Genomic DNA, 27,652 nt, shown 5'->3' with positions numbered 1-27,652 from the left:
TCCCAATGAGATTCATTTGCACAGACGATTTGGAATTGAAGAGTACTCTTTAGTTAGAGAATTCCAATTTAGACTGCTTTCATCCTACTTCTGTTAAGTATATAAGCTTATATTTATCTGATAGTTTTAGGGGACAATAAAATTAATTTTGTTGAGCTCCCACTATGTGCCAGGCACTCTACATACATCTTACTTATTCTTTATTGAGAGACAGTATGGTGTACTAGGAAAAGCAAACGCATTGTAGTCAAGAATGAGAATCAAATTCTGGATTTACCACACAATAGCTTTGTGTCCTTGGTCAGATTATTTAACATTAATGAGTCTCAGTTTTCAGATACTTTTGATATTTTTTGATACTTTAAAAATGTATTATTATCTGAGATGCTGACTGTAGCAATGTTACACTTAGGCTAACTAGCTAAAAGAACTAGCTAGTTACTTGAGGAATGGAATCACGTTTCTTCCTTGAACTCCTGAAGAAACTACTTTTCAACACAGGGGAAAAATCACTTTGCATTTCATCCACATATGTTGTTAAATATTTGTTTGCAGAGTGCTGTGTTGTTTGCTTTGCTCATTCCTGAGAGTAATCCCAGGGTTTGTTGTAATCTCTGGTCAAAAACGATTTCTCTTGGATTTTAGTGGCAAAGAGGTAGGACTGAAGTTTATGTGTTGATTAACAATATATATTGCCATGAATTCTACAAGGGCCATCAAATGTGGAAAAGCCATTGCTGTGGTCTTTGTTTACAAAACCTTTCTTCACCCCCTCTCACAGGGGCCTATGCTTGAATTGTCTGTCCTTTGTTAGAGTTCGTGTTGATCATCCACACCCACCTATCACAGTCCTGCGACCATGAAGACCCATTTGTTTCAAGTAACAGAACTAACTGGTTTAGAACAGTAGCTTTAAAACTTTTGTGTATTGGAGAGAAACTCCACTATATAAGTGCAATCGATTAGGAAAATCAGGCTATTTTTAAAAAAAAATCAGGCTATTTTTATGGACACCAAATTTTCCCAAAGGGTAGCTGTAGGCTTGCAGCAACCCATGCAGTTTATTTCTGTATATTATCTTCCAGAAAATCCTGATTCACACAGATAAAAGACTTTAAATGACAGATTTTTATTAACAGATGATCCTGCAGTCTCTGGATATTTTTCATTCAAATTGATCCAGAAACTGGGAATAAAATGCAGAGAAAAATTTGGTTTCACAGTTTAATCACTATTCATGTCTTATTTAAATATGAAAATCAGATAAGAAGCAGCCAAAACAGAGTAAGCACTAAAGCTGTCTAAAATGTATGGTTGTCATGATGAGACACGTTATGCATGTTCTTGTTGTTGCACAACTAACTAGTCTCCTTTCGCCAAGCAGATGAGCCTGAGCCTTGCATGCTTTCTAATTGAGCACAGCCCATGGGTTGAAGTGGTGTCAGTACTTCCTTACACAATTTTCCTTGAGTCAACATGTGCAGGCATGAATTTATTGAAAGACCTGTGCAAGGCTTCCACTTTCATAATCCATGGCGCATTTACAAGAACTTGAAACATATTCAGAGGGATGGCAGGAGAAGCACTATTCCTGGGGGCTGTAAAAAAGTGAATGAACCAAGCCATTTAAGTTAGTGATTTGGTGGTCTTCCCTGGGATAGAGTTTGCTATATAAAACAGTTGCTTGTGTATATTGTTGAAAGACCTCTTAGACTGTATTAAGAAGATGGCCTCTACCAGGTTTTTTTTTTAGGTTTTGTTTTTTGTATTGAAGTATACTTGATTTACAATGTTGTGTTAATTTCAGGTGTATAGCACAGTGATTCAGTTATATATATACATATATAGATTCTTTTCCCTCATAGGTTATTGTAAAATATTGAGTATAGTTCCCTGTGCTATACAGTAGGTCCTTGTTGGTTATCTGTTTTATATATAGTAGTGTGTATATGTTAATCCCAAACTCCCTCCCTCTGCCACTTAATATTTTTAAAATCTTAGGCCCGTATTTTACTTCTCTAAGTCTCAGTTTTCTCCTGTGTAAGATGGGCATAATAAAAAACTTACCTGAGGACATATATACACTACCAAACGTAAAATAGATAGCTAGTGGGAAGCAGCCGCATAGCACAGGGAGATCAGGTTGGTGCTTTGTGACCACCTAGAGGGGTGGGATAGGGAGGGTGGGAGGTGGGGAGACGCAAGAGGGAAGAGATATGGGGACATATGTATATGTATAACTGATTCACTTTGTTATAAAACAGAAGCTAACACACCATTGTAAAGCAATTATACTCCAATAAAGATGTTAAAAAAAAGAAAGATCTCATTCAATAATGTAACATTAAAATTTGAGGAACTAGAAAAAGAGAAAACTAAACCCAAAGTTAAGAAAAAGAAGTAATTATGCTTAGAGTAAATATAAATGAAATAGAGAAGAGAAAAAATAATAGGATCTAAGAAACCAAAAGCTTGTCCTATGTAAAGACCAACAAAATTGATAATCTTTACCTCAACTGACCTTCTCCCCAAGGAGAGAAGACACAAAAACTAAATGCAGAAATGAAAATGTGATTTATTACAGAAATAAAAATGATTATAATAGAATACTATGAACAATCATATACCAACAAATTAGAAAACCTAGATGAAACAAATTCCCAAAAGCAAAGAAATTACCTAAACTCACTGAAAAAGAAAAAAAAAAATCTCCACAGACCGATAACAAGAGATTCAGAAGGAAATTATATGTATAACTGATTCACTTTGTTATAAAGCAGAAACTAACACACCATTGTAAAGCAATTATACTCCAATAAAGATGTCAAAAAAAAAAACTTACCTGATAAGGGATTAAATGAGATACTACAGATAAAATGTTTAAATGAGATACTACAGATAAAGTGTTTAGCATAGACCCTGACATTTAGGAAGCTACTATAATTTTTCTTTATTACAGTTAAGATGGTTAAATGTATTTTAGAAAATAAAAAGTGATTTGTATGTTTGTGGTATACAATTTGAAAATGAATAGCCTAGAGTACTTCAAGGTCCATATTACCTGACATCTGACTGTAACGCTTTAGGAATAAGTTGAGTAGACTGACTGTTTTACCAGAAAATGATCTTTTGGCCCACCTATGTTTGTCATTCTTTTCTCAAGTAACTGCTTATCCCTCAAGTAACCAATCTTCTTCCCATTCACAAAGGACTTTGGAATAGGATTTTCCACTGATTTATTACCACCCAATCCCTTCTCAACCACTTGACATTTAGTTTCTATTCTTTGTTGGTTTTTTTTGTTGTTGGCTGTTTGTTTTTTTTTTTGCCCCCTAGTAAATTGACATCAAAAAGAACCTATTTTAGTAGAATGATAGGCTCAAAAGAAGTTGAGAAGAGATTGGGTGGTGATGATTTACCAACGTAAAACACCATTCCAGAATCTGTTCCACGTGCATCCTTTTTGATCTCTCTGCAGTACTGTATTTGATATTATTGACCACTCCTTTGAAACTCTTTCCTAAGCAGTCTCTTGCTTCTCTTGCCTCTCTTTTGTTTCATTTCTGTTATTTTATTAACATACTCATCTCATACCTTTTCTTCCTTGTATTCATACCCAGGCCCCCAACACTCTCTCTCCAGTAAATATCTGCCACGTCCAGTTGATTCCATCACTTTCAGTCTTCTCACATATGTTCCTTTCTCCCTCACAATTGTTTTAACACTGCTTTCAGTTCCTGTGTCTTCTCATGGGAACAAATACTTAGCCTTGGTCTCCCTTCCTCCAGTCACTTCTTCCCTTTGGTTCTTCCTCCACGTGGCCACCAGAACACAGCTCTGGTCACACATACGTCATTGCTCAAAAGCCCATTACTTATAAATTTGAGACTATGTTTCTCAGCATGGCGTATAAGACTCTTAATGATCTAGGCCCAACCTACTTGTGAAGCTTTATGTATTTCTTGTCTCATATTGATCCCTAAACATGTTCTCTACCCTTTCCCATTATCATTCCTTTGCTCGTACTTCTGCTTTTGCCTACATACCCTTTTCTTACCAGCTCTGTTGGTCAAAACCTTACCCATCCTTCAAAACCCAGTACAGATGCCTCCTCATCTTTGAAGCCTTTCATAATTCCTTCTTTTCCTCTTCCCACCACAGCCCCTGCACCAAAAACAAAATAATCTCTTCTCTTATCTCCTGTAGAACACCATCTCTTATAGTACTTTCTGCATTTTGCTGGTAGTTTTTTGTTTATATATTTTACCTTCCTACTGTATCGTAATCATTTTAATGTTTTATTATTGTCGTATTCCCCATAGGAACCTTTATACTTTATGTGCTCTGGAAATGCTTCTTGAGTGGCCTTAAATACACAACAATGCCAGAGGGTCATATGATTCCCTAGAAAAATATCTAACGGAAGGGGATTGAAATTCAATTCATTGAACATTTATCAAGGGTCTATTGTATGCTAAGTACTGTGCTTCTTGCCTGAATATACAAAATAAGGAGGACTAAGATTGTACAAATACTTCAAGATTGCAAAGGCCCTAATTTTTATGTTGGTCACCATCATGTGCCAGTTTATGGGTTTTTAATGGCAAAATGACCTAGGTAACAAAGAAATAGTGACAGTGAGTATTTACGTTGAACTTTCCCTGTTCTGTTTTTTTTTGATGTTTTAAAAATTTGATTTACACCATTCAACTTATGTCTCCAATTAAAGTGCTTCCAGTGAACATGTTGATGAATGTGGAATTCCATAACATAAAAACCTTACAAAAATATAGCCTGATTGGTGAATTGTTTTTCTAAGCACATAAAGAACTATTTCCCCCAGTCCATGGAAGATGTGTGTTGTCTCATATAGAATGCCACATTTAGTCTCTGTTCTCAGGCTTAAATGGAGGAAATAGAGGAGAGTACCAAAGATATTTTCTAAGTTATTTTATGATTGTAAATTTAACCATGTGTCTTGCAGAAAACTTGGAAAATACAGAAAAGTATAAAACTAAAAATAAAAGCTACGTATAATTCCACAATGCAGAGATGGTACCGTTAATATTCCTTCTAGTCTCTTTTTCCATGTATCCTACTTTTATCATAATGATTATTTTTTCATGAATATTAATGTAGTATTAAGAAAATACAGACAGTTTAAAGGAAAACACAAAAAGCCATAAATATAACCATTTTAGCATTTGGGGGTGTCTTTTTTGTCATTTGCTTCCTTTGCTCTACATACATATTATTTAAAGAATTATAATTATATACTGTATTTACAGTTTTGCATCCTGCTTACTATTGTAAGCATTTTCCCATGTAATTAAAAATAGAGAGAGGGTTCTCTTGGAGGCTGAAAATGGTGGTCATTGATTGGAGGGGTAGGAATTGAGCTTCTCTTCCATTAACCAGCAGAAAGGAAGTGCAGAAATGGCGACAGGGAGGGGTATGAATTGGAACATTTAGAACAAAAATATGCCCCATGGAGCTTTACATAAAAATATACTTACTAGCCATAAATGTGATCTGGTCTAACCCATGTTCATTGCCTATTGTGGCCCTGGTGTTTTGAAAGGTTTGATCACCATTTGTACCTTAGTTCCTCTTCTTCTATAATATTCCTATAGGTGATGTCTTTGTTACAAATGAGGTTTGCAACCAGTTTCCTTGTTGCTTGGTTAAGTAGCACCTCATTGACTAAAATGGCCTTTCTTAGTCATGATGACCACTGAACTGTAAACTATTGTTGGGGTTTTCCCCAAAGTTTACTTGATAGGGTACCACAAATACTGCCAAGGGGTGAATAATTTTTGTATATGTAAATTTCATCAAAGAATAATGTACATACCAAATAGGTACAGAAATAATTAACATATAGCTCAGTGAATTTTCACAAAGCAAGCACACCTGTGTAACCAGCACCTGGCTCAAGAAGCAGAACAGTACCAGAACCCCAGAAGACTACCTTGTGCCCCAAGACAAAGAATCAGCACAAAGCAGCACAATTGTCAACTTTGTCTCCTGAGGAAATGACTTCTTGCAGTATGTGGCAGGAGCCTAGTCACCTACAGAAACAAATCCTTCACTGTATTGGAGCTAGTTAACTGTGGTGATCCTCAGCTACACACTGTAGGGAGTTATTTCCAAGCACAGAATACACGCACTTTAAAAAAATAATTAATTCATTAATTAATTAATTTTGGCTGCATTGGGTCTTCGTTGCTGAGCGCGGGCTTTCTCTAGTTGCGGCGAGCAAGGGCTACTCTTCGTTGCAGTGTGCGGGCTTCTCACTGTGGTGGCTTCTCTTGTTGTAGAGCACGGGCTCTAGATGCATGGGCTTCAGTAGTTGTGGCGCATGGGCTCAGTAGTTGTGGTGCGTGGGCTCAGTAGTTGTGGCGCATGGGCTCAGTAGTTGTGGCTTGCGGGCTCTAGAGCACAGGCTCAGTAGTTGTGGCACATGGGCTTAGTTGCTCTGTGCCTGTGGAGGCACAGAGGCATGTGGAATCTTCCCAGACCAGGGATCGAACCCATGTCCCCTGCATTGGCAGGTGGATTCTTTTTTTGTGATCTTTTTAGTTTTCTTTCTTTATTTATTTTTAACATCTTTATTGGAGTATAATTGCTTTACAGTGGTGTGTTAGTTTCTGCTTTATAACGAAGTGAATCAGCTATGCATACACATATATCCCCATATCTCCTCCCTCTTGTGTCTCCCTCCCACCCTCCCTATCCCACCCCTCTAGGTGGTCACAAAGCACCGAGCTGATCTTCCTGTGCTATGCAGCTGCTTCCCACTAGCTATCAGTTTTATGTTTGGTAGTGTATATATGTCCATGCCACTCTCTCACTTTGTCCCAGTTTACCCTTCCCCCTCCCTGTGTCCTCAAGTCCATTCTCTAGTAGGTCTGTGTCTTTATTCCCATCCTGCCCCTAGGTTCTTCATGACCATTTTTTTTTTAGATTCCATATATATGTGTTAGCATATGATATTTGTTTTTCTCTTTCTTACTTCACTCTATATGACACACTCTAGGTCCATCCACCTCACTACAAATAACTCAATTTCGTTTCTTTTTATGGCTGAGTAATATTCCATTGTATATATGGGCCACATCTTCTTTATCCATTCATCTGTCGATGGACACTTAGGTTGCTTCCATGTCCTGGCTATTGTAAATAGAGCTGCAATGAACATTGTGGTACATGACTCTTTTTGAATTATGGTTTTCTCAGGGTCTATACCCAGTAGTGGGATTGCTGGGTCGTATGGTAGTTCTATTTTTAGTTTTTTAAGGAACCTCCATACTGTTCTCCATAGTGGCTGTACCAATTCACATTCCCACCAGCAGTGCAGGAGGGTTCCCTTTTCTCCACAGGCAGGTGGATTCTTAACCACTGCACCACCAAGGAAGTCCCCATGGATTTTTTGACACAGTTATTAAGCCATTTTAGAGTTGCCACATTTTGCTGTTAACACCCCACTTTGGAGCCCCATGGGCAAAGCAGAGCACAAGGGCTGTTTGTTATTTTTCCATTTCTTGTTCTGTCTTTTTCAGCTGTATGTATGTATGTCTTTCTAGATATCATGACATATAATTATTGCTTGAATTTACCCATAGGCTTGTTAAAATATTGATTTCTTCTGAAAAGAAAGTTTGGTGATCCATGCCTGACTTGACGGAGGCTGTTGGGTTCAGAACCTAGTCGCGCTTTACTTGGTTTTAATGCTTGAATGCTCAAGTTAGATACAAATCAGTGATTTTGAGTTTAACCTTATTTATTTTGACCTTTTTTGAAAGAAAATGGTGCTTGAACTCACTTGTTGGGGTGTGTGTGTATGTTTCCCTCAAGATATTAATCATTATCATTTCAGATAAAATGTTGAAGTAGCTTAGTTAAATGCTGCCTGCAACTAAAATGTCTTAGCTTTTGAAAGGAAAGTACACCAAAATGTTAACCTTGGTTATATCTGGTTGGTGGAATTATAGGTGATTATTGTTCTCGTCATTATCATTTGTCTGTATTTTCTGAATTTCCTATAATGAATATGTTTTATACTTGTAATCAGAAAAAATCAGGTATTTAAAAAAATCCAAAATACTCCTATAGTGTTGATCAATCCTAAAGAAAGCATTAATAATGTGACCTTCGCAACAACAGGAACGAAGCATACCTTATAATAGAAATGATTTACTGACTATTATGAGAATTTAAAGAAGAATTACTTTGGTCTTTTGAATATATCTAACTTAGATAATTGTTAGTGACTAACTGTTAACACTAACTGGTTTCTTCATATGTAAAATGAGCCTTGAACACTACAGAACTTTAAAGAATGACCTTTTCTATTTTAATATGGAATATTTCTCTTCTCTTCCTTTTGTATCATGAGTGGTGTTTTTTTTCTTTCCCCGCTTACACATATCTCACCTTTCTTGTTTTTTTTTGTTTCCCATAAGAGGCCTGCTTCCCTTCACTAGCCCCCTTCAATATCTATTCTATTCAATACTTTTAAGATTGGTGCTAAATTTAACAGCTTAGGAAGAAGAATCCAATATATTGGCAGTTTTAACCCATGACACACTGAGTTCATCTGATGACAGTAGCTTTTGTCATTCTAGAAAAGAGGAAGAGATTTTGTGAGAATAAGGGCAGCGGAGAATCATGGTATTCTTATTTTACATTTCATTAATGATATGCAGAACATACAAGATCAATCAAAATTGCATTTAACACATCAGTAAAATTGAATTACAGATCTTCCTCAACTTGTGAGAGGGTTCATCCTGATAAACCAATCATAAGTTGAAAATATTGTAAGTTGAGAATGCATTTAATACACCTTAACCTAACATCATAGCTTAGCTTGGCCTACTTTAAACGTGCTCAGAACGTTTATATTAGCCTACAGTTGGGCATATTTGATAATAAAGTGTTGAACATCTCATGTAATTTATTGAACACTGTACTGAAAGTGAAAAACAGAATGGTTGTCTGGGTGCAGAATGGTGGTAAGTGTATTGGTCACGTGGCTGACTGCTGCTGCCCAGCATCACGAAAGAGTATCATACCACACATATCGTAAGTCAAACCATCATAAGTTGGGGACGTTCTGTACTTGTTTTCAATATTGGCATTTCCCTTGAAATACAATTGTGCTATGTGAAACTCCACAAGTTGGTGGTTTGCACAAGAAACTGTCAAATTCAAGGGTAGCTTCTGTACCACTTCTTTTTCTCTTAGGATACATTTTGTGTCCTACTTTTATACCCACTTCCTTTCCCTTTCATAGCTTAATTAATTGTACCTTAGATATTCCCCCCACCTCTCTCTCTCGCTGAACCCCATCCTCCTTTTCAAAAAAAATTTGAACTTCTATGTGATGCCATTTCTTTTGAAGTGAAATTAAACATTATAAGCAGCCAGTGCTTTTAATATCTGATGACCTTGAATGTGTCCATAACTCAGTCCCACAGTCTCCACAGAAATTTCCCATTAACCATGTAATCCTCCTGATTAAATATGCATTTTCCTTATGCCCCACTATTTAAGATATTTTAAATGTTTTTGGTTTTTTTTGTTTGTTTGGTTTTTGCTTTAAGTATTTCTGTGATTTTTTTTCTGAGAAGTTTTATTACAAATATAGGTTAAATAATAACTTATATTTGCTTTGAAGTTTTTAGTCCTCCAAGCATTCTACATGGAAATAATCTGTGGGCTCATTTGGGAGCTCAGACGCTGTTTACCAACATTACTATGGGAAAATGTATTGTCTCTAGTTCCAAACAACTCATTTACAAATGAATTTTTTTTTAATTTAAAAAATTTTTTAACATCTTTATTGGACTATAATTGCTTTACAGTGTTGTGTTAGTTTCTGCTTTATAACAAAGTGAATCAGTTATACATATACATATGTCCCCATATCTCTTCCCTCTTGCATCTCCCTCCCTCCCACCCTCCCTATCCCACCCCTCTAGGTGGTCACAAAGCACCGAGCTGATCTCGCTGTGCTCTGCGGCTGCTTCCCACTAGCTATCTATTTTACGTTTGGTAGTGTATATATGTCCATGCCAGTCTCTCACTACGTCCCAGCTTACCCTTCCCTCTCCCCGTATCCTCAAGTCCATTCTCTAGTAGTTCTGCGTCTTTATTCCCGTCTTACCCCTAGGTTCTTCATGAACTTTTTTTTTTTAGATTGCATATATATGTGTTAGCATACGGTATTTGTTTTTCTCTTTCTGACTTACTTCACTCTGTATGACAGTCTCTAGGTCCATACATTCTTGTACTAGTTTCACCTGATCTGAAAATTTGAGGGTAAAGTGGCATGATGGAGACCATGTCAGAATTTTATTTTATGCCTAGGCTATGGCCTAGTTTTGTGCTCATTTTCCCCCCCTGGGTGCAGCAGCAATTTATTCAGTGGAATTCTCCTTCCCAAGGTCTCACATTACAGAAAAACAGAACCAATGACTACAAGGACAAAAGAGCACCATAATTTCCAACATTCATTTGTGTAAGTGTTCTTTCCCTGAAACCCCTAAATCTCCTGTTTATCTTTTTTACTGCCTAACAGAGATCTGATTATTTTTAACCTGTTGTGTATATACTGTTAATCAGTAATTGCTTTACCTTGAGCCATTAAATAGTCTTATCAGATTCTGAATAGCTCTGGATATCGTGCAATTTATTATCCCAAAGGGTTGAATACATTGATGCTGTGGAGTTTACTGACTAGCATTCCTCCAGGAAACATTAATAAATAGCAGCAACAGATGTTGAATTCGGTTTCTAGAAATCTTACTACTCCAAAACAAAAGCCATGACAATAGAAAACTTTAGCGTAAACATTTTAATACAATTACAGAATACCCTATTAATCAAATAATATACATACTACAATTTCTGCCTGGCCTGGAAATAGCATATCTTATTATTTTCTTTTCCTCAGTATCAGCACAAATTTAAGGTTGTATAAACACTCAACCTGTTCCAACTGCTTCAAGACTTCTCTTTTATGTCCTCTGAACTTCCTCATAAGTGCCCAAACAACCAGTCTCCTAGTGAACCAGGATAACTGGGTTCTAACTTGAAACTGGGGCTAAAATGACATCCATCCTAGCTCCTGAATATATGTGTGAAGCTGAAGTGGACTCAAACCCCAGGTTGGAGAGGGATTATTGCCACCATTAGTGCTGCTCTGGCAGTATGGTGATTTCAGTGGGATCAGCACTGTAGCAGTAAGCATCACACTAAACCCAGGGTTTGCAGAGTAGGATTAGTATTTAATTTGTTACCTGTGTATAGATACTATGTCCTTGCTTATAAGCAAACAGTCTTGAAGAAATGCCATCTTTGAATGCAGGGAGGAGGCGCATCTTAGACCCTGTTCACAATTATCTTTAAAGAATGAATTTGTTTTCAGATTCAATCAAGATTCAAATTACCACTAAATATAGCACACTTAAAATTGCATTCATCAAATATTTATTTGACATGTGTTACGTGCCAGGCACTCTGTTAGACATTGTAGTTACAGTGGTGAAAGACCCAGTCCCTAACGTGAAAGAATCCATAGTTTAGTGAAACTCAAGTAAACCAGATAACCTCAAGGGAAGCCTGCACTTGACAGTGTAAAACCTATCTAATGCAGATGAGTAAGGATCTTATAAAAGGAGGTTGAACTTTATTCTGTAAGTGAATAAAGCTACAGAGCTTTATGGAGACCAGTTAAGGGCCTTTGGCAAAGAGCTCTTTAAAGGCCTCTGGCAAAGGAATTACATGAACATTTTTCCCATTTAGAAAAATTTATCCAGTAGCTGTAAGGGGAATGAATTGGAAGACTGAGACTGGTGGCGTGGAAGCCAGTTAGGAGGTTGTTACAGTGATTTTGGTGAAAGACAGTGGTGACAATGAAGCAGTATTATAACAGAAAAGAAATGGGCCTGTTTATTATGTGGCTAATTTTCAAAAAATAAGTCTATTGGCAGAGTTTTTCTATGCAGGGTAAAGGATTGGCATTGATCTGGCTAGAGTGACTAGACCGCTATCTTGAAACTCCTTGACCATAACATCAAACTATAATCAAACTCCAGCCCGATACTTCTGAAAGTATGGGCCATCGACCACATGCAGTGAAAGAACCCACAGAACTTGTTAAACTGCAGATTTCCAAGCCCCACCCCAGACATACTGAATTAGGGAATGGGGCCCAGGGAGTTCAATGTTTTAACAAGTTTCCCAGGTAGTTCTCATGCATATTAAAGTTTGAGGATCATTGATCTAGCCCGACAGTTTTCAAAATATGATCTTAGAGCACTGGTCCCTGAGATTCTTTCAGGGACCCATGAGGTCAAAACTATTTTCACAGTAATGCGTAGACATTATTTGCAGAATTCACTGTGTTGACATTTACACGGATGGTATAAAAAGAACAGTGGGGAAAAGCTGCTGGCACCTTAGGACCAGTTAAGACAGAAACAGCAAACTATGTTGTATACTATACCTCCATGCATTTACAGTAAAAAGAAAATGCCAGTTTCACTTAGGAATGTCCTTGATGTAGCAGTAAGAATAAGTAATTTTATTAAATCTCTACTCTGTCATACACAACTTTTTTTTTTTTGCCTATTCTGTGTGGTGAAATGGGAAGTAGGCACAAAGAACTTATATGACTGAGTTGTGAGCTGAACTAGCTGTTCTCTCCAAGCAACTCCTTTTTTTTTTTTTTTTTTTTTTTGCGGTACGCGGGCCTCTCACTGTTGTGGCCTCTCCCCTTGCGGAGGCACAGGCTCCGGACGCGCAGGTTCAGCGGCCATGGCTCACGGGCCCAGCCGCTCCGCAGCATGTAGGATCTTCCCAGACCTGGGCACGAACCTGCGTCCCCTGCATTGGCAGGCGGACTCTCAACCACTGCGCCACCAGGGAAGCCCTAAGCAACTCCTTTTTAACTTGAAAGAACTACCGACAAACAATGGTTATTCAGCCTTGGGTGTTTGGAAGACCTATTAAACACTCCTCAATCTTCTAATTACATATCTGTGTGAGTACAGATTTACCTTCGTATACTTCAACCAGAAAAACAGTTCACAGTAGATCTAGTGCAGAAGCAGATATGAAGATCCAACTGTCTTCTATTAAATCTGACATTAAAGAGGTTTGCACAAATGACAATGCCACTCTTATTACGTTTTTTGGGAAAATAGTTATTTTTGATTAAAAAAACTTTAATTACATTAACATATATTTACAGCCATTATTTCATTATTTTTTATTTTTTGCGGTACGCGGGCCTCTCACTGTTGTGGCCTCTCCTGTTGTGGAGCACAGGCTCCGGACGCTCAGGCTCAGCGGCCATGGCCCATGGGCCCAGCCGCTCCGCGGCATGTGGGATCTTCCCGGACCGGGGCACGAACCCGTGTCCCCTGCATCGGCAGGCGGACTCTCAACCACTGCGCCACCAGAGAAGCCCCAGCCGTTATTTTAAATGAATGAATAAATAAATGTAAAATTTCTCTGTTAATTTCTAATATGATTAATATGAATAGGAATAATCTACATAAACAAAAGTTCTTTGGAGTCTTCAATAACTTTAAAGAGTATAAAGGAGTCCCAAGTCTAGAAACTTGGAGAAATGCTGATCTAGCCCTTGGGTTCTTAACAATGTGCTAAACATTACCACTTGTGGAAATCAGAAGAGGCCTGGCAGGACTGGGTTTTTTAATAATAATTCTAAGGATTGTTTATCTGTGAATATGACATGTCATCCACAAATTATTCATCTGTGACCTTTGGAACAGCATGGTTTCTAATCTCCTAGTGTCTTTAATATGCTGTTTCCTGAGGGTTCCAGCTCCTGAGATTTTTTTTGGTGCCATATCAAATCTGTGACCCATTCCCTAGTGTAGTATTACCTTCAAAACCTGGGGGGTACAGGACAGAAAGAAAGGCAACTTGCTGAACTACCCATGGCTGTGTGCTTCTGTTTCATTTGCTGGCTTAAAAGGATGCTAATAATAGAAGGTGATTTTGGTCATCTTCACTGCCACCACCCCTCCCTCAAAAAGATGATTTGTAACAGTACAAAAAGTTAAGAACCATTGCTTTAACCAACAGGCAACCTGTACTAACGCCTATTTCATATTCTGCTATAGACTAGAATTTACCTAAAGACTAGTTAGGAGCATAACATATTAAAGGGATGTGCAGTGCTGCTTTGTCTGGTTGCCAGTAAACCACAGACATATATTTCCAGATACTTCTAAGAAATCATTTGTATATTTGTTTGTTGAGGTGCAATGATAAAACTATTTTTTTTTCATCCAGAGAGCTGCCATGAAGTAGTCAATTTAAGAAATTAAATTTGCTTCATTGGTGACTGGCAATAACCAATAAGGGGCAAAAAAACAAGTTGTCACAAAACAGGAATTTGAATAAAGAGAGGCTAGTCTGGCTTAAAAGTTTAGCTATATATATATATTTTTTTACTGGTTTAAAAAAAATCCCACTTAGGACTGCTTGGTCTGGGGAGCTTTGATATCGCTCTTTGAAATACATTGACCTTCCCCAGTTGCTCAAAGAGTTTGGGCTATGAGGGAGGGGGTGGGGGGAACTGAACCTTTAAAAGCTGCTGTGGACAAAACGAATATTTAGAAGTTCACTTCAATTGGTTCCAGATTTTCTAATGGAGGAAATATTTGTTAGAGAATTATGTTGGAATTTGTCACACCTAGATCTTGTTCATTCCAGATACAAGTGAATTCAGAAGTGGTGACCCCACTGTATCATCAGAATGTTGGGCAGTATTGAATGTGAGCTTATTTTTAGAAGAGCTACTTTGGCTTTCAATTGCCCTTATTATTTGTAAGTCACTCATTGTGAATACTTCTTTCTAATATTAAAAGTGGAAAACTGGTTGAAATAGATACTAGAACAGCTTTCCTCACCTCCTTGTATTTTGTGTTTGAATGCCAAGGTGCTGTAAATATGCCATCCATATGCTTAGGATATTTCATATATTATAAAATATTTTAGACTTTATTTTACATTTTGACATGTTAATATTAAAATGTAGGGGGGGGGAGATCCAGAAGCACAGAGCTCACTACATGGTTTGTACTTGATAAATAATTTATTCAATGAATTTGCCTGTGTTCACAAATAAATACGATTAGACCAAAACCATAATATCATTAGTTTTTTTGAAAGAAATGAATGGGGTTGGTCACCAGCAGGATCCTAGGGTCAAATTTCTATATATTATGAATAATAACTATAAAGTACTTTTTGCCAGTAGTGCTGAGGATAGATAAGCTTTATTTATATTAATTATAATTGAATGATATTTTAATTGAATAATATTGAATAACAGTAGCAAGAGTTGCTATGGCCTATTTTATTACCTTTGCTCCCAAGATAGGCACATGCCAAAACCTTTATTCACTGTTGAACATTTGAAATTGGAGTCTGAATTTCCTCTTCTGCTTAATTATTATCTATTCCTAATCTGTCCCTTCTCCCAAAATACTCTAGATTGCAGAGTGAGAATGTGAAAAACTTGAGCCATAGAATGTTGTTAATGTTAACGTTAAGTGGGAAGTTCAAGGATTCCCTGTAGAATTGAGTGACTGCTACAATGATCCTATCAAGATAAATGTCGTTAAAGTTCTGCTGGACCCAGGAACATGTGTTTAAGCAACAAGGGCCCAGATTAGCTATTCTTGACCATTAAATTGTTAATTATAAAGTGGTGTTAATACACTAGAATTTTTTAAATGACAGCTTGTTATTTATTTATTTTTTGCTTTTCAACTCTGAAAATTTATCAGATACAAAGCATTAAAATTTATGTATTTGCATAGCACAGGGAGATCAGCTCCATGCTTTGTGACAACCTAGAGGAGTGGGATAGGGAGGGTGGGAGGGAGATGAAAGAGGGAGATATGGGGATATATGTATACATATAGCTGATTCACTTTGTTGTACAGCAGAAACTAACACGGCATTGTAAAGCAATTATACTCCAATAAAGACATTTTAAAAGTTTATGAATAAATCCTTGAAACCAAGTACAGATTTGGAGAGATTCAAATCCTGAAATGACAGCTGTTCTGTGATCAGGGTTTAGGCCATAAAGGTTTGTTGTCCAATTAATGATCAGTTTTCCTCATCAGACATTTTTAACATGTTAAAGATCTTTCTTTTCTTTTTGGTGGGAATGGGTGCTATGATTTTTGCAAAAACAATGAAATTAATAGCTGTTTGAAAATTCCATAAGGATAGCAGGAGAGATGTAGTCATATTCCTTTGCCAGAATTGATTTTAGAAGCTTAGTACAGCCCTGCTTCCTTCAGGCAAAAGCTGCAACCCAATGGTTTGATTCCCACTTCAGGGTTATTTTTGCCACGTGATACTTCTTCCCTCCCTCAAACTCTAGTCTGTTTCTGGTTACCAATTTTTAAGTAAAGAGCACTACCAAGTTCAGAAATATCAAAACAAGTACAGTTTGTTATATTACAAATTACTGGACATTGAAGGAAATTAAGTTGTCTTTTTTTATATAGGAACCTATTCTAACCGAGTATCAGTTCGGAATGTGATTTGGAAATCCTTTTTTTCTACTCCTGGCCATGAAAATGGATATGTACAATTCATTTCGCTGGCTTAGTTCATATTCCTAGTGGTGAATGGCTAATATATAGGAGACATTTGCAAGTGCCTAGAGGGAAGGGACTATATTTTATTCTTTTCTGTAGCCTCAAGGCCTAGCACAGTGTCTGGCATGTGTATAGATACTTACAAAATACTTAATGAGTTTAGAGGTACTCTCTTCTGTATAACTGATCCACAAGAAGATTAATTGAATAGCCTTGATCTTATTAGCACCATGTTTTAACCAGCTGAGCTGTACAACCCATATTTGGCTTCTTAAGCCTGGTACTTTCCAAATGAGATAGTTGTTGTACCAATATTTTGGATAGAAAAATGAAAAGCTTGACACCTTGTATAAGAGCCTATGTATTAGTACATCAACATTGGTTTTAAAGGTCAACTGTAAGGGGCTTCCCTGGTGGCTCAGTGGTTAAGAATCTGCCTGCCAATGCAGGGGACACGGGTTCGAGCCCTGGTCCGGGAAGATCCCACATGCCACGGAGCAACTAAGCCTGTGCGCCACGACTACTGAGCCTGTGCTCTAGAGCCCACAAGCCACAACTACTGAGCCTGCCCTCTAGAGCCCACGAGGCACAACTACTGAAGCCTGCACACCTAGAGCCCGTGCTCCACAACAAGAGAAGCCACCACAATGAGAAGCCCGCACACCACAATGAACAGTAGCCCCCACTCGCCGCAACTAGAGAAAGCCCGCATGCAGCAACGAAGACCCAACGCAGCCAAAAATAAATAGATAAATAAATTTATTTAAAAAAAACAAGAAGGAAACTGCCAAACTGTTAAAAAAAAGATCAACTGTAATAATGGTTTAAGGAAATAGCAATAATTTTAAAGATTGTTAAAACTATTTCCTTTTAATACGTTATTGTACTACTGTGAGAGAGTAAACCGATATGCAAAATTCTGCAGCATAAAGAACATAGATTCAGTGATACAGGTTAGGTTTCTGTTAACTGAGCTTGCTTTCTTGAGTGTCTGAACTCCTGTCTTCACAGAAGATCAATTCTTATAATCACTGAAGAAGTGCTTTGAGTTTCTCCAGGAAGGGAATAGCAATACTTCATCCTTCCAAATAGGCAAAAGATTGTATTTTAATCATCCCTTTGAAAAAATGTCATTCTTCGCATTTTCTAAATCTTATTTAAGATGAGAAAAACTTCTGGGCTTTGTGTGCAATTTCAAAGTTCCCTTCAAGTTTCTATTCCTCAACACACCAGAAATCAGAGAAATTAAACATTCAAAACAAGTTCTGAATACGACCACATCTGTGTTTCTTATAATAAATGGCTAACTTTTTATACAGAATATGTTTTGTGATGCTTTGAAAAGATCACTTTCAAAGTCATTAATTTTAATTTGAGAGGTTTGGAATTAGCTGAAGCATAACAGCCCCTTGAATCTCCAGTATTTTAAGGACAGGAAGAAAGCTTAAGGGAGAAAAAGGCTCGGCATGCCCGCTGTAGCAAAACACACACACACACACACACACACACACACACACACACACACACTCACACACTCTCACTCACATGCCCCAGTCAGAAAAAGATTTTTTTTCCGTTCCACAAAAAGAAGTCTGATTGTTCTTCTTTGAAGTTTTAGGGTACATATTTTGTGTTTCTAACAATAGCAAATAGAAAAACAAATTTTACTTGGGACTGTACATGAACTTTGGCTTTTTAAAGTAGGTATGAATAAGTGAAATGAATAAGCAAAGTAATTTCGTTATAAGTTTTGAATTGTATACTACTTGTATTTAAGTTTTGACTCTGTAATGTCCAGTGGTGCACTGGAGTTATCTGACTCAGCCAATTGTACCCATATTTTCCCAAACTCTACATTCATATGGCCATGGGAGTAGTATTTATACCATGGAAATTGGCACACACTACAAATCAAGGCTTCTTCCACCTACCCCAAGAGCCAGTTGTTAAACATTTACCACTCCCCATCCCGAATGTACCTATTTAATTTTCATTTTTTACAGTCAAATAATAGCTTTAGGTTTCATTGAAGATAGAGAACTGATGTAGAATGGTGGTGAAGAGCAGAGGCACTGAAGCCAAACTGCCTGGGTTCAGATACCTGTTCTGCATGAATTAGCTTGTGTTATCCTAGGCAAGTTAGTCAGTCTTATCTCTAATGGGATAATGGCAATGCCTACCTTATAGGGTTGATGTAAGGATTAAATATGTTAATACAGGTAAAGCACTTAGGATAGGGTCTAGTTTACAGATGAATCTTATCGGGCAATTTCAGTTATCCAGAACATAGCCAGGGTTCAGGAAGTAAACAAAAATGTCACTGAGCAACCTAACTAAATATCAGAGGGTGGTACTTGCACTGAAGCCCTCAAGCTGTCTCTGGGAGCCTGTTTTATTCTTTGTTTAGATCCAAGCTTGATTGACTTTTCAGAGCTGACAGTAGATTAGATGTATAAAATTAGAAAGAGGGGGGAGATGCTGCTAGAAGCAACAAGTGACAACCTCTCTGCCCCAAAGAAAATTACCCAAAGTGAGAACTCAGAAATGAGTCAGAGGGGCTTCTCTGGTGGTGTAGTGGTTGAGAATCCGCCTGCCAATGCAGGGGACATGGGTTTGAGCCCTGGTCCAGAAAGATCCCACATGTCGCAGAGCAACTAAGCCCCTGTGCCACAACTACTAAGCCTGAGCTCTAGAGCCTGCGTGCCACCAACTACTGAAGCCCACGCACCTAGAGCCCGTGCTCCGCAACAAGAGAAGCCCACGCGCTGCAACAAAGAGTAGCCTCTGCTCGCCGCAACTAGAGAAAGCCCACGCACAGCAATGAAGACCCAACACAGCCAAAAAATAAATAAATAAAGTAAATAAATTTAAAAAAAAGAGTCAGACTGGATGATATCTAAGGTCCATTCCAGCTTTCCAAGCCTGTGACTTTGGTGAAAAATCATAACAGTTTGGGGACAAATAACTACTGTATTAAATAATGGCTTACAAAGATGATCCACTAGCAATAGTAAATCATAATCAGTATATCCTAGTTAGGAAAATAGGGCTGTATGGATGACTTTTTTAAATGTCCGTTCAAAATTGTTGAAATTAAGTATTTGTGTAAAACTTTTTGTTACTTGGGAATTTAACTTATATGGAATACCTAATTCTCTGACAATACCAGTTAAAGAAGGCGTTACTGTAGTTAATTAAAAGACAGTCTCTGCCCTTAAAATGTTCTTTAGAGAGGGGGTAACAGAGGAGCAAAGAGGGAACATTTACATTCACACTTGGAACTCGGGAAAATAACACAGGAGGCAGCATTTGAGCTGGGACTTGAGTAACACATAGACAGGCAGAGAAGGAAGGTGGAGTGTCACAGCAGATGTAGAGCATTTTAGGCTGAGAGAACAGATTGAGCAAAAGGAAAGTTATGAAGAGTGACACTAGCCGATCCCATGTGGCTGGATCTAAGTGTTCATGAGATGGGGGTGTAGTGGAGGTACATCAAACTGGAAAAGTTGGCTTGGGACCAGATCATGTAAGGCTTTAAATGCTAGGCCAAGAAGTCAGAAATTTAATGAGTAATAAGGAGCCACTAAAGACTTTTGAGTAGGGAAGAGGCATGATCCAACCAAGTGATGACAAATTTCAACCAGGAAGGCTGATGAAACTTTAAGGGAAGGGGGCAAATTGGAGTTAGAGTGACTGGTTAGGAGGTTACTGAAGTAGCTCAGGCAAGGAAATTATGAGGGCCTACATTACAGGGCAGCAGGAATGGAACAGAGGATCTGATAATGGGAGATGCCAAGGAAGTATTATCTACATGACTGACTAGGTTAGCAGTGAGTATTCAAATGTGATTCTGAGGTTACTAAACCCGGTGACCAGAGGGCTGTGATGCCATTAAGTGTGATCGGGAACAGTGGAGGGGGAGCAGTTTTTAAATAGTTGCAAGGGTGTAAGGAGGAGGAGATATATAATAATGCTTAGAAATAGGTCTTTTATATGATTAGAAAGCTAATTCAATAGATAGTTGGACTACATATAGCATATATGAATATGAATTGGGGCGATTGAGGCACAGCATTGTTCCTTATGTGTAGACGATGTATATTTCTTGACTATCCTTGTTTTTTAATCTCCACTTGACCACAATGGTCAGTATGTTCCTGAGCATCCAGCCCTGCCACCCACCTCATATCTTCTAAAAGAATGAAAACTTACTTCTGTTAGTCAAAAACATTTAGAAGGATACATCTGTGATTTAAAAAGAAATCTTTAAAATTATCATATCTTCCAAAACCTCATTTTTAGAATGATCTATGCTTTCAAAGATTATTCAGGTTACAATATCAGAAATGAACGCTAGGTTATATAATTAATCAAAACTTTATAACCAGAAATTTTCCCAATAGATGGCTTGTAGAGAAAAGCCAAATAGTGACAAAAGAGAATCAAAATAATTTCTGTGCTTTTAGTGCCAAAGCTAGAAATGTAAAGCCCCCAAATAAAGAGAAAAATGAGCCTCTCTCTTGCAAAATAGCCAGTTCTTTAGGACTATTTGCATTATATACTGATAGAGGAAAGAGATGCCAAGAAGACATTTCAGCCTCCTTCACTTCCCATTGCTTCTGAGATTTTCCTCATGTAAATGGGAAGAGTGAGTCGTCAGTGTTACCAAACTGAGTAATGGCAAATGAATCAGCAAAGTTATATAAAAGGGTTTAACTAAATGGCTGTCATATGTAAAAATAATGTCTTTTGGAATTTAAGGATCTTTAATAATACCCTATGAATATATTTTTTGAATTAGTAACTTCAAGTGAGAAGAGGATCTTGATCTTTCGTAGACTTTGGCCACTGGGGGCCATAAATTTAAGGGATTACTTGCATAATGATTCTGCTATATACATTGCCATTTAAGGTTTGTACTCTTGATTTGATCCATTGAAAGTGTGAATGCTATTAACATTCAAAGAACTCTATTCTCTTCCTAAAGATTATTGGTCTCAGGTCATTTAAACTAGAAGGAATATAAACTGTGATAAGCATTGGAATGGTGAGAGTAATCTAACATTCACACACCACTGGGAAAGATAATATCTGTTCTTTATTTTTATCACAAGATTTATAAAGTCGGTAAAGTGGGAGATGTTACAGAGATTTGGCCTTTAGACTAAGACTTATAGATGATTAGACTAAGGAATAAGTTTAGTCTGATTTCAGACTTGACTTTAGTTGTGGTTGAATAGAAACACATTTCTATCAATTTTACATGTTATATTCATTGCTAACCTGATTAGGTCCATGCAAAACCTTAGAGCATCTTGGACAAATTTTATTTTATTTTATTTTATTTATTTATTTATTTATTTTGTGGTACACAGGCCTCTCACTGTTGTGGCCTCTCCCGTTGCGGAGCACAGGCTCCAGACGCACAGGCTCAGCAGCCATGGCTCACGGGCCCAGCCACTCCGCAGCAGGTGGGATCTTCCCGGACCGGGGCACAAACCCATATCTCCTGCATCGGCAGGTGGACTCTCAACCACTGCACCACCAGGGAAGCCCCAAATTTTATATTGCTCTTGAGGATATAGAAAAATGGCACATGGACATATATATAGGTTGTCCATTTGGGCTTGTAATCATTATTTGTCTCAAATTACTAATCCTGATATGTAGATCCTTATACATTTTAGTAGCGAGCTCATGAGATAGTCTATCACTTCATAAATTGGAAACATATAGTTAAATTGTTTTGTCTTTCTCAAATCTCAGATTCTCTAGGAGAATTCCATACCATCCAGGTGACTACTTCTCTTTAAGAAAGCCTTCATGTAAGAGGCAAATTGGGTCCCAAACCCAATACTTTTGAATTATAGGTGGCAAACCTGAGGGGAGGAGAGGTATTTGTTATATATCATAGCTTCCTTACTAAACTATGAGTTCCTTAAGATCAGTAACCAAGTCTCAGCATGTTTATATTCCCTATAACTTACGTATGCATATGTGCCCAATAAATGTTAATTGAATGAATGTCCTTCCTTTGTCTCATTGAGTGTCATTTAAAATCATTTTAGCTGGATTTTTATACTAAGAATGCTTTACGAAACTAAAACTGAATTCCTTTTCTTTTACAGGTGCAGGAGACATTGTTGCAATCATGATTGGCAATCTGAAAGGCACAAAAATTCTACAGTCTATTCAAAGAGGCATACAAGTAACAATGGTCATTGAAGTAGGGAAAAAACATGGCCCTTGGGTGAATCACTATTCAATTTTCTTCGTTTCGGTGTCCTTTTTTATTATTACGGCAGCAACTGTGGGCTATTTTATCTTTTATTCTGCTCGAAGATTACGGAATGCGAGAGCTCAAAGCAGGAAGCAGGTTTGTAATGGCCCTTTCTTCCAATTTAATAATATTTTACTGTTCTAATTGTAGATTCAGTGTCATGCATTTTTTTTTTTTTTTTTTTTGGTACGCGGGCCTCTCACTGTTGTGGCCTCTCCCATTGCGGAGCACAGGCTCCGGACGCGCAGGCTCAGCGGCCATGGCGCAGGCTCAGCGGCCATGGCTCACGGGCCCAGCCGCTCCGCGGCACGTGGGATCCTCCCGGACCGGGGCACGAACCCTCGTCCCCTGCATTGGTAGGCGGACTCTCAACCACTGCGCCACCAGGGAAGCCCCAGTGTCATGCATTTTAATATTCTTCACTTGCTGGACAATGATCCATGCATATGTTTTGTGAAAACTGGTAGTTTTTAAAAGTGTGTCACCTTCTATCCTCTGAAATCTCTTATTTTCTGAAATTTGTCTATGGCCTTAATCCTGCCTGGTTAAGTCTTCTAATACCTCATTAGGGAGCACAGCCAACATTTAAGTATATATGGGTGTAAATACATATGTTCCTTTATACATTTTTTCTAAATTACAAAAGCATTTCATATGCAATATAGAAAATTTAGAAACTAGAAAGTACAAGAGAAAAAACCTTCACCCAAAACTCCATATAACAACAACAACAAAACTGTAGTCACCACCCAAAGGTAACCACTGTTATTTTACATGTAAGTGTGTGCCTGTATGTGTGTGCATTTGCATTTGAGGGCAGGGCTGGGAAGAGAGACGAGGCTGAATGTCATGAGTAGGCAAGTTTAAAGATCTAATTGTGCATCATATAGTACTAGGCTCCAAACAGAGTCACATATTCATAATCTCTCCCATATTTTAACAACTGATGTATAAACAGGTACAAAGTACAGAAATAATAGAACAAAAATACCAAAGCATCATTGAACAGGGAAGAAATTCTGGTTATATGGCATTGATCCTACCACCTTTAAAGTGCCCCTCATTCCTCTTATATCCTCACTTCTCTTCCATACCCAGCTTAACTTACATGGCTACTCCCATCCATACGTCTTCAGTTTCCTTGGCCCTTCTCTCTCTTTGTTAACTTGCTGTCAAAACCCAACCTTGATTAAATCCTACTTCCCACCTACTCTATGCCAGTTCTTTGCTTAGCTGAAGTAGGAGAAAAACATTAGTATCTATACAGGCTAATCTCATTTTTAAATTTATGATCACAAACTCAGAGTGAGTTTGCTTACTGCTGCCCAACAATCATGCCATGTTTTCTTAGCCATTTCCTCTCCTTTCCTAGGTTACCAATCATACATATTCCTATTCCTTTCTCCTTAAACCTCCAACACGTCCTCCAGCTTTACTCTCAACTTGTATTTTGGATCTTATTCCACTGAGAAAATTGAAGTAATCAAGAGTACTTCCACAAGCTTCCACCACATGTACCCATCTATCTACATCTGTTTCTATACCCGATATCCTCTGCCTTGTCTTCTGTTGCTGTAGACACCCAAACATGCTATTAATTGCTTCCATTTTCAGAAGAACTTCTCTTGACCCCAGGCCAGAAACCTTGGAGTAAATTCTTTATTCTTCTCTTTCTCTCACTTCCCGTGTAACCTCCATCAGCAAGTCCTGTTGTTTTCTACCTTCATTATATATCCAGAATCCGATTACTTCTCACCACTCCCATTGCTTCCACCCTGGTCCATGCCACCGTCATTTCTTAACCTCCTCTCCCTCTCTAGAATTCTCAACACAACAGCAGAGTGGTGTGCCACTCCTCCAGAATGATTAGTAGGGATTTAAGGCTTTCAGCTGATCATATAGTGGAGGCCAGATTGTATTTTGTATGTACTGAGAAGTTCCTCCAAAGGCAGTGAAATTCTGGCCACTTCATGCACTCTATCTCAAATAAGCAAAGATGAACCCAATTTATTTCAGAGTAGGGAAGCAGTGAGAATTTCTATATGGCAAGAAGGTTAATTAAATTTGGGAACAGATGAAAAACTGAAATCTTATTATAAAACCTTTGTAAAGATTTAGACACCAGCATGTGGTAATGAGTGATGACTATCTCAATGTTTAAAGTTAATTGACTTCTGTACTTCTCCTTAGAGAAGCAGCTTATCACATTGGTGGCAGGTTCAGCCCGTTACTAGCTGTGGTCAAAAGGATGTTTAAAATTCCTGTGCCAGGCCATTCAATAGTTTCACACTGTGTTAATATTTGGCATTTGTATATTGTGCTGATTTTATCTCTGAAGTTGGAAAGAAATTGGTATCCAGTATGACGAACTATTCAAACGTTATAGTTACAATGACAAGAGTGTTTGGTTCAAAGTTTATAGTTACAGTGACAAGGGTGTTTGGTTTGTGCATGTTCATGGTGGGGTATGTATTTCTGTACTAAAAATGCTATATTAAATCTATTAATGTGGCATTAAACCCCATAAGCAAGTAATACAGTTTATAAAGAACTGTCTGGTGTTGCACAAGCTCCACTGGATATTTGACTGTGGTCTCATCACTCAAGTAATGTTCATAGTTTATAATATATCTTAAGAAGATCAACTTCTGTACACATGGTTAAGAATAGCATTAAAACTTCTCACCTCACCAGCACTGAACCAAGATGGCAGAGTAGAAGGACGTGCTCTCACTCCCTCTTGTGAGAACACCAGAATCACAACTAGCTGCTGGACAATCATTGACAGGAAGACATTGGAACTCACCAAAAAAGATACCCCACATCCAAAGACAAAGGGGAAGCCACAGTGAGACAGTAGGAGGGGCGTAGTCACAGTAAGATCAAATCCCATAACTGCTGGGTGGGTGACTCACAAACTGGAGAACACTTATACCACAGAAGTCCACCCACTGGAGTGAAGGTTATGAGCCCCACGTCCGGCTTCCCAACCTGGGGTCCGGCAACAGGAGGAGGAATTCCTAGAGAATCAGACTTTGAAGGCTAGTGAGTTTTGACCGCAGGACTTTGACAGGACTGGGGGAAACAGAGACTCCACTCCTCCAGGGCACACACAAAGTAGTGTGTGTATCGGGAACCAGGGGAAGGAGCAGTGACCCCATAGGAGACTGAACCAGACCTACCTGCTAGTGTTGGAGGGTCTCCTGCAGAGGCGGGCAGTGGCTGTGGCTCACTGTGGGGACAAGGACACTGGCGGCAGAAGTTCTGGGAAGTACTCCTTGGTGTGAGCCCTCCCAGAGTCTGCCATTAGCCCCACCAAAGAGCCCAGGTTGGCTCCAGTGTTGGGTTGCCTCAGGCCAAACAACCAACAGGGAGGGAACCCAGCCCCACCCATCAGCAGTCAAGCGGATTAAAGTTTTACTGAGCTCTGCCCACCAGAGCAACATCCAGCTCTACCCACCACCAGTCCCTCCCATCAGGAAGCTTGCACAAGCCTCTTAGATAGCCTCATCCACCAGAGGGCACACAGCAGAAGGAAGAACTACAATCCTGCAGCCTGTGGAACAAAAACTACATTCACAGAAAGATAGACAAGATGAAAAGGCTGAGGGCTATCTACCAGATGAAGGAACAAGATAAAACCCCAGAAAAACAACTACATGAAGTGGAGATAGGCAACCTTCCAGAAAAAGAATTCAGAATAATGATAGTGAAGATGATCCAGGACCTTGGAAAAAGAATGGAGGCAAAGATCGAGAAGATGCAAGAAATGTTTAACAAAGACCTAGAAGAATTAAGGAACAAACAAACAGAGATGAACAATACAATAACTGAAATGAAAACTACACTAGAAGGAATCAATAGCAGAATAACTGAGGCAGAAGAACGGATAAGTGACCTGGAAGACAGAAGGGTGGGATTCACTGCTGCAGAACAGAATAAAGAAAAAAGAATGAAAATAAATGAAGACAGCCTAAGAGACCTCTGGGACAACATTAAACACAACAACATTCGCATTATAGGGGTCCCAGAAGAAGAAGAGAGAAAGGACCAGACAAAATATTTGAAGAGATTATAGTCGAAAACGTCCCTAACATGGGAAAGGAAATAGCCACCCCAAGTCCAGGAAGCACAGCGAGTCACATACAGGATAAACCCAAGGAGAAACACGCCAAGACACATAGTGATCAAATTGGCAAAAATTAAAGACAAAGAAAAATTATTGAAAGCAGCAAGGGAAAAATGACAAATAACATACAAGGGAACTCCCATAAGGTTAACAGCTGATTTCTCAGCAGAAACTGTACAAGCCAGAAGGGAGTGGCATGATATACTTAAAGTGTTGAAAGGGAAGAACCTACAACCAAGATTACTCTACCCAGCAAGGATCTCATTCAGATTCGATGGAGAAATCAAAAGCTTTACAGACAAGCAAAAGCGAAGAGAATTCAGCACCACCAAACCAGCTCTACAACAAATGCTAAAGGAACTTCTCTAAGTGGGAAATACAAGAGAGGAAAAGGACCTACAAAAACAAACCCAAAACAATTAAGAAAATGGTCATAGGAACATACATTTCGATAATTACCTTAAACATGAATGGATTAAATGCTCCAACCAAAAGACACAGGCTTGCTGAATGGATACAAAAACAAGACCCATATATATATATACTTCTAGAGTAATGGAAATAAAAGCAAAAATAAAC

General features: G+C 38.3%; 1 protein-coding gene across 2 annotated transcripts in view; it reads left to right on the top strand.

Annotated features, from left to right (window-relative positions):
* RNF128 (ring finger protein 128) overlaps positions 1-27,652 on the top strand; it is a gene marked incomplete at its 5' end in the record, with an annotated part of 94,231 nt that overhangs the window by 40,288 nt on the left and 26,291 nt on the right. For both annotated transcript variants that reach the window (XM_081222519.1, XM_081222518.1), the window contains one exon: positions 22,793-23,040. In XM_081222519.1, coding sequence (XP_081078645.1) covers positions 22,793-23,040 — 248 coding nt within the window. The remainder of the gene's footprint in view (positions 1-22,792; positions 23,041-27,652) is intronic.

This window comes from Mesoplodon bidens, assembly GCF_964165515.1.
Source record: "Mesoplodon bidens genome assembly, chromosome: X".
NCBI lineage: Eukaryota > Metazoa > Chordata > Mammalia > Artiodactyla > Ziphiidae > Mesoplodon > Mesoplodon bidens.
The sequence above is the reverse complement of the archived record's forward strand: the minus strand, read 5'-3'. Positions and strand labels throughout refer to the sequence as shown.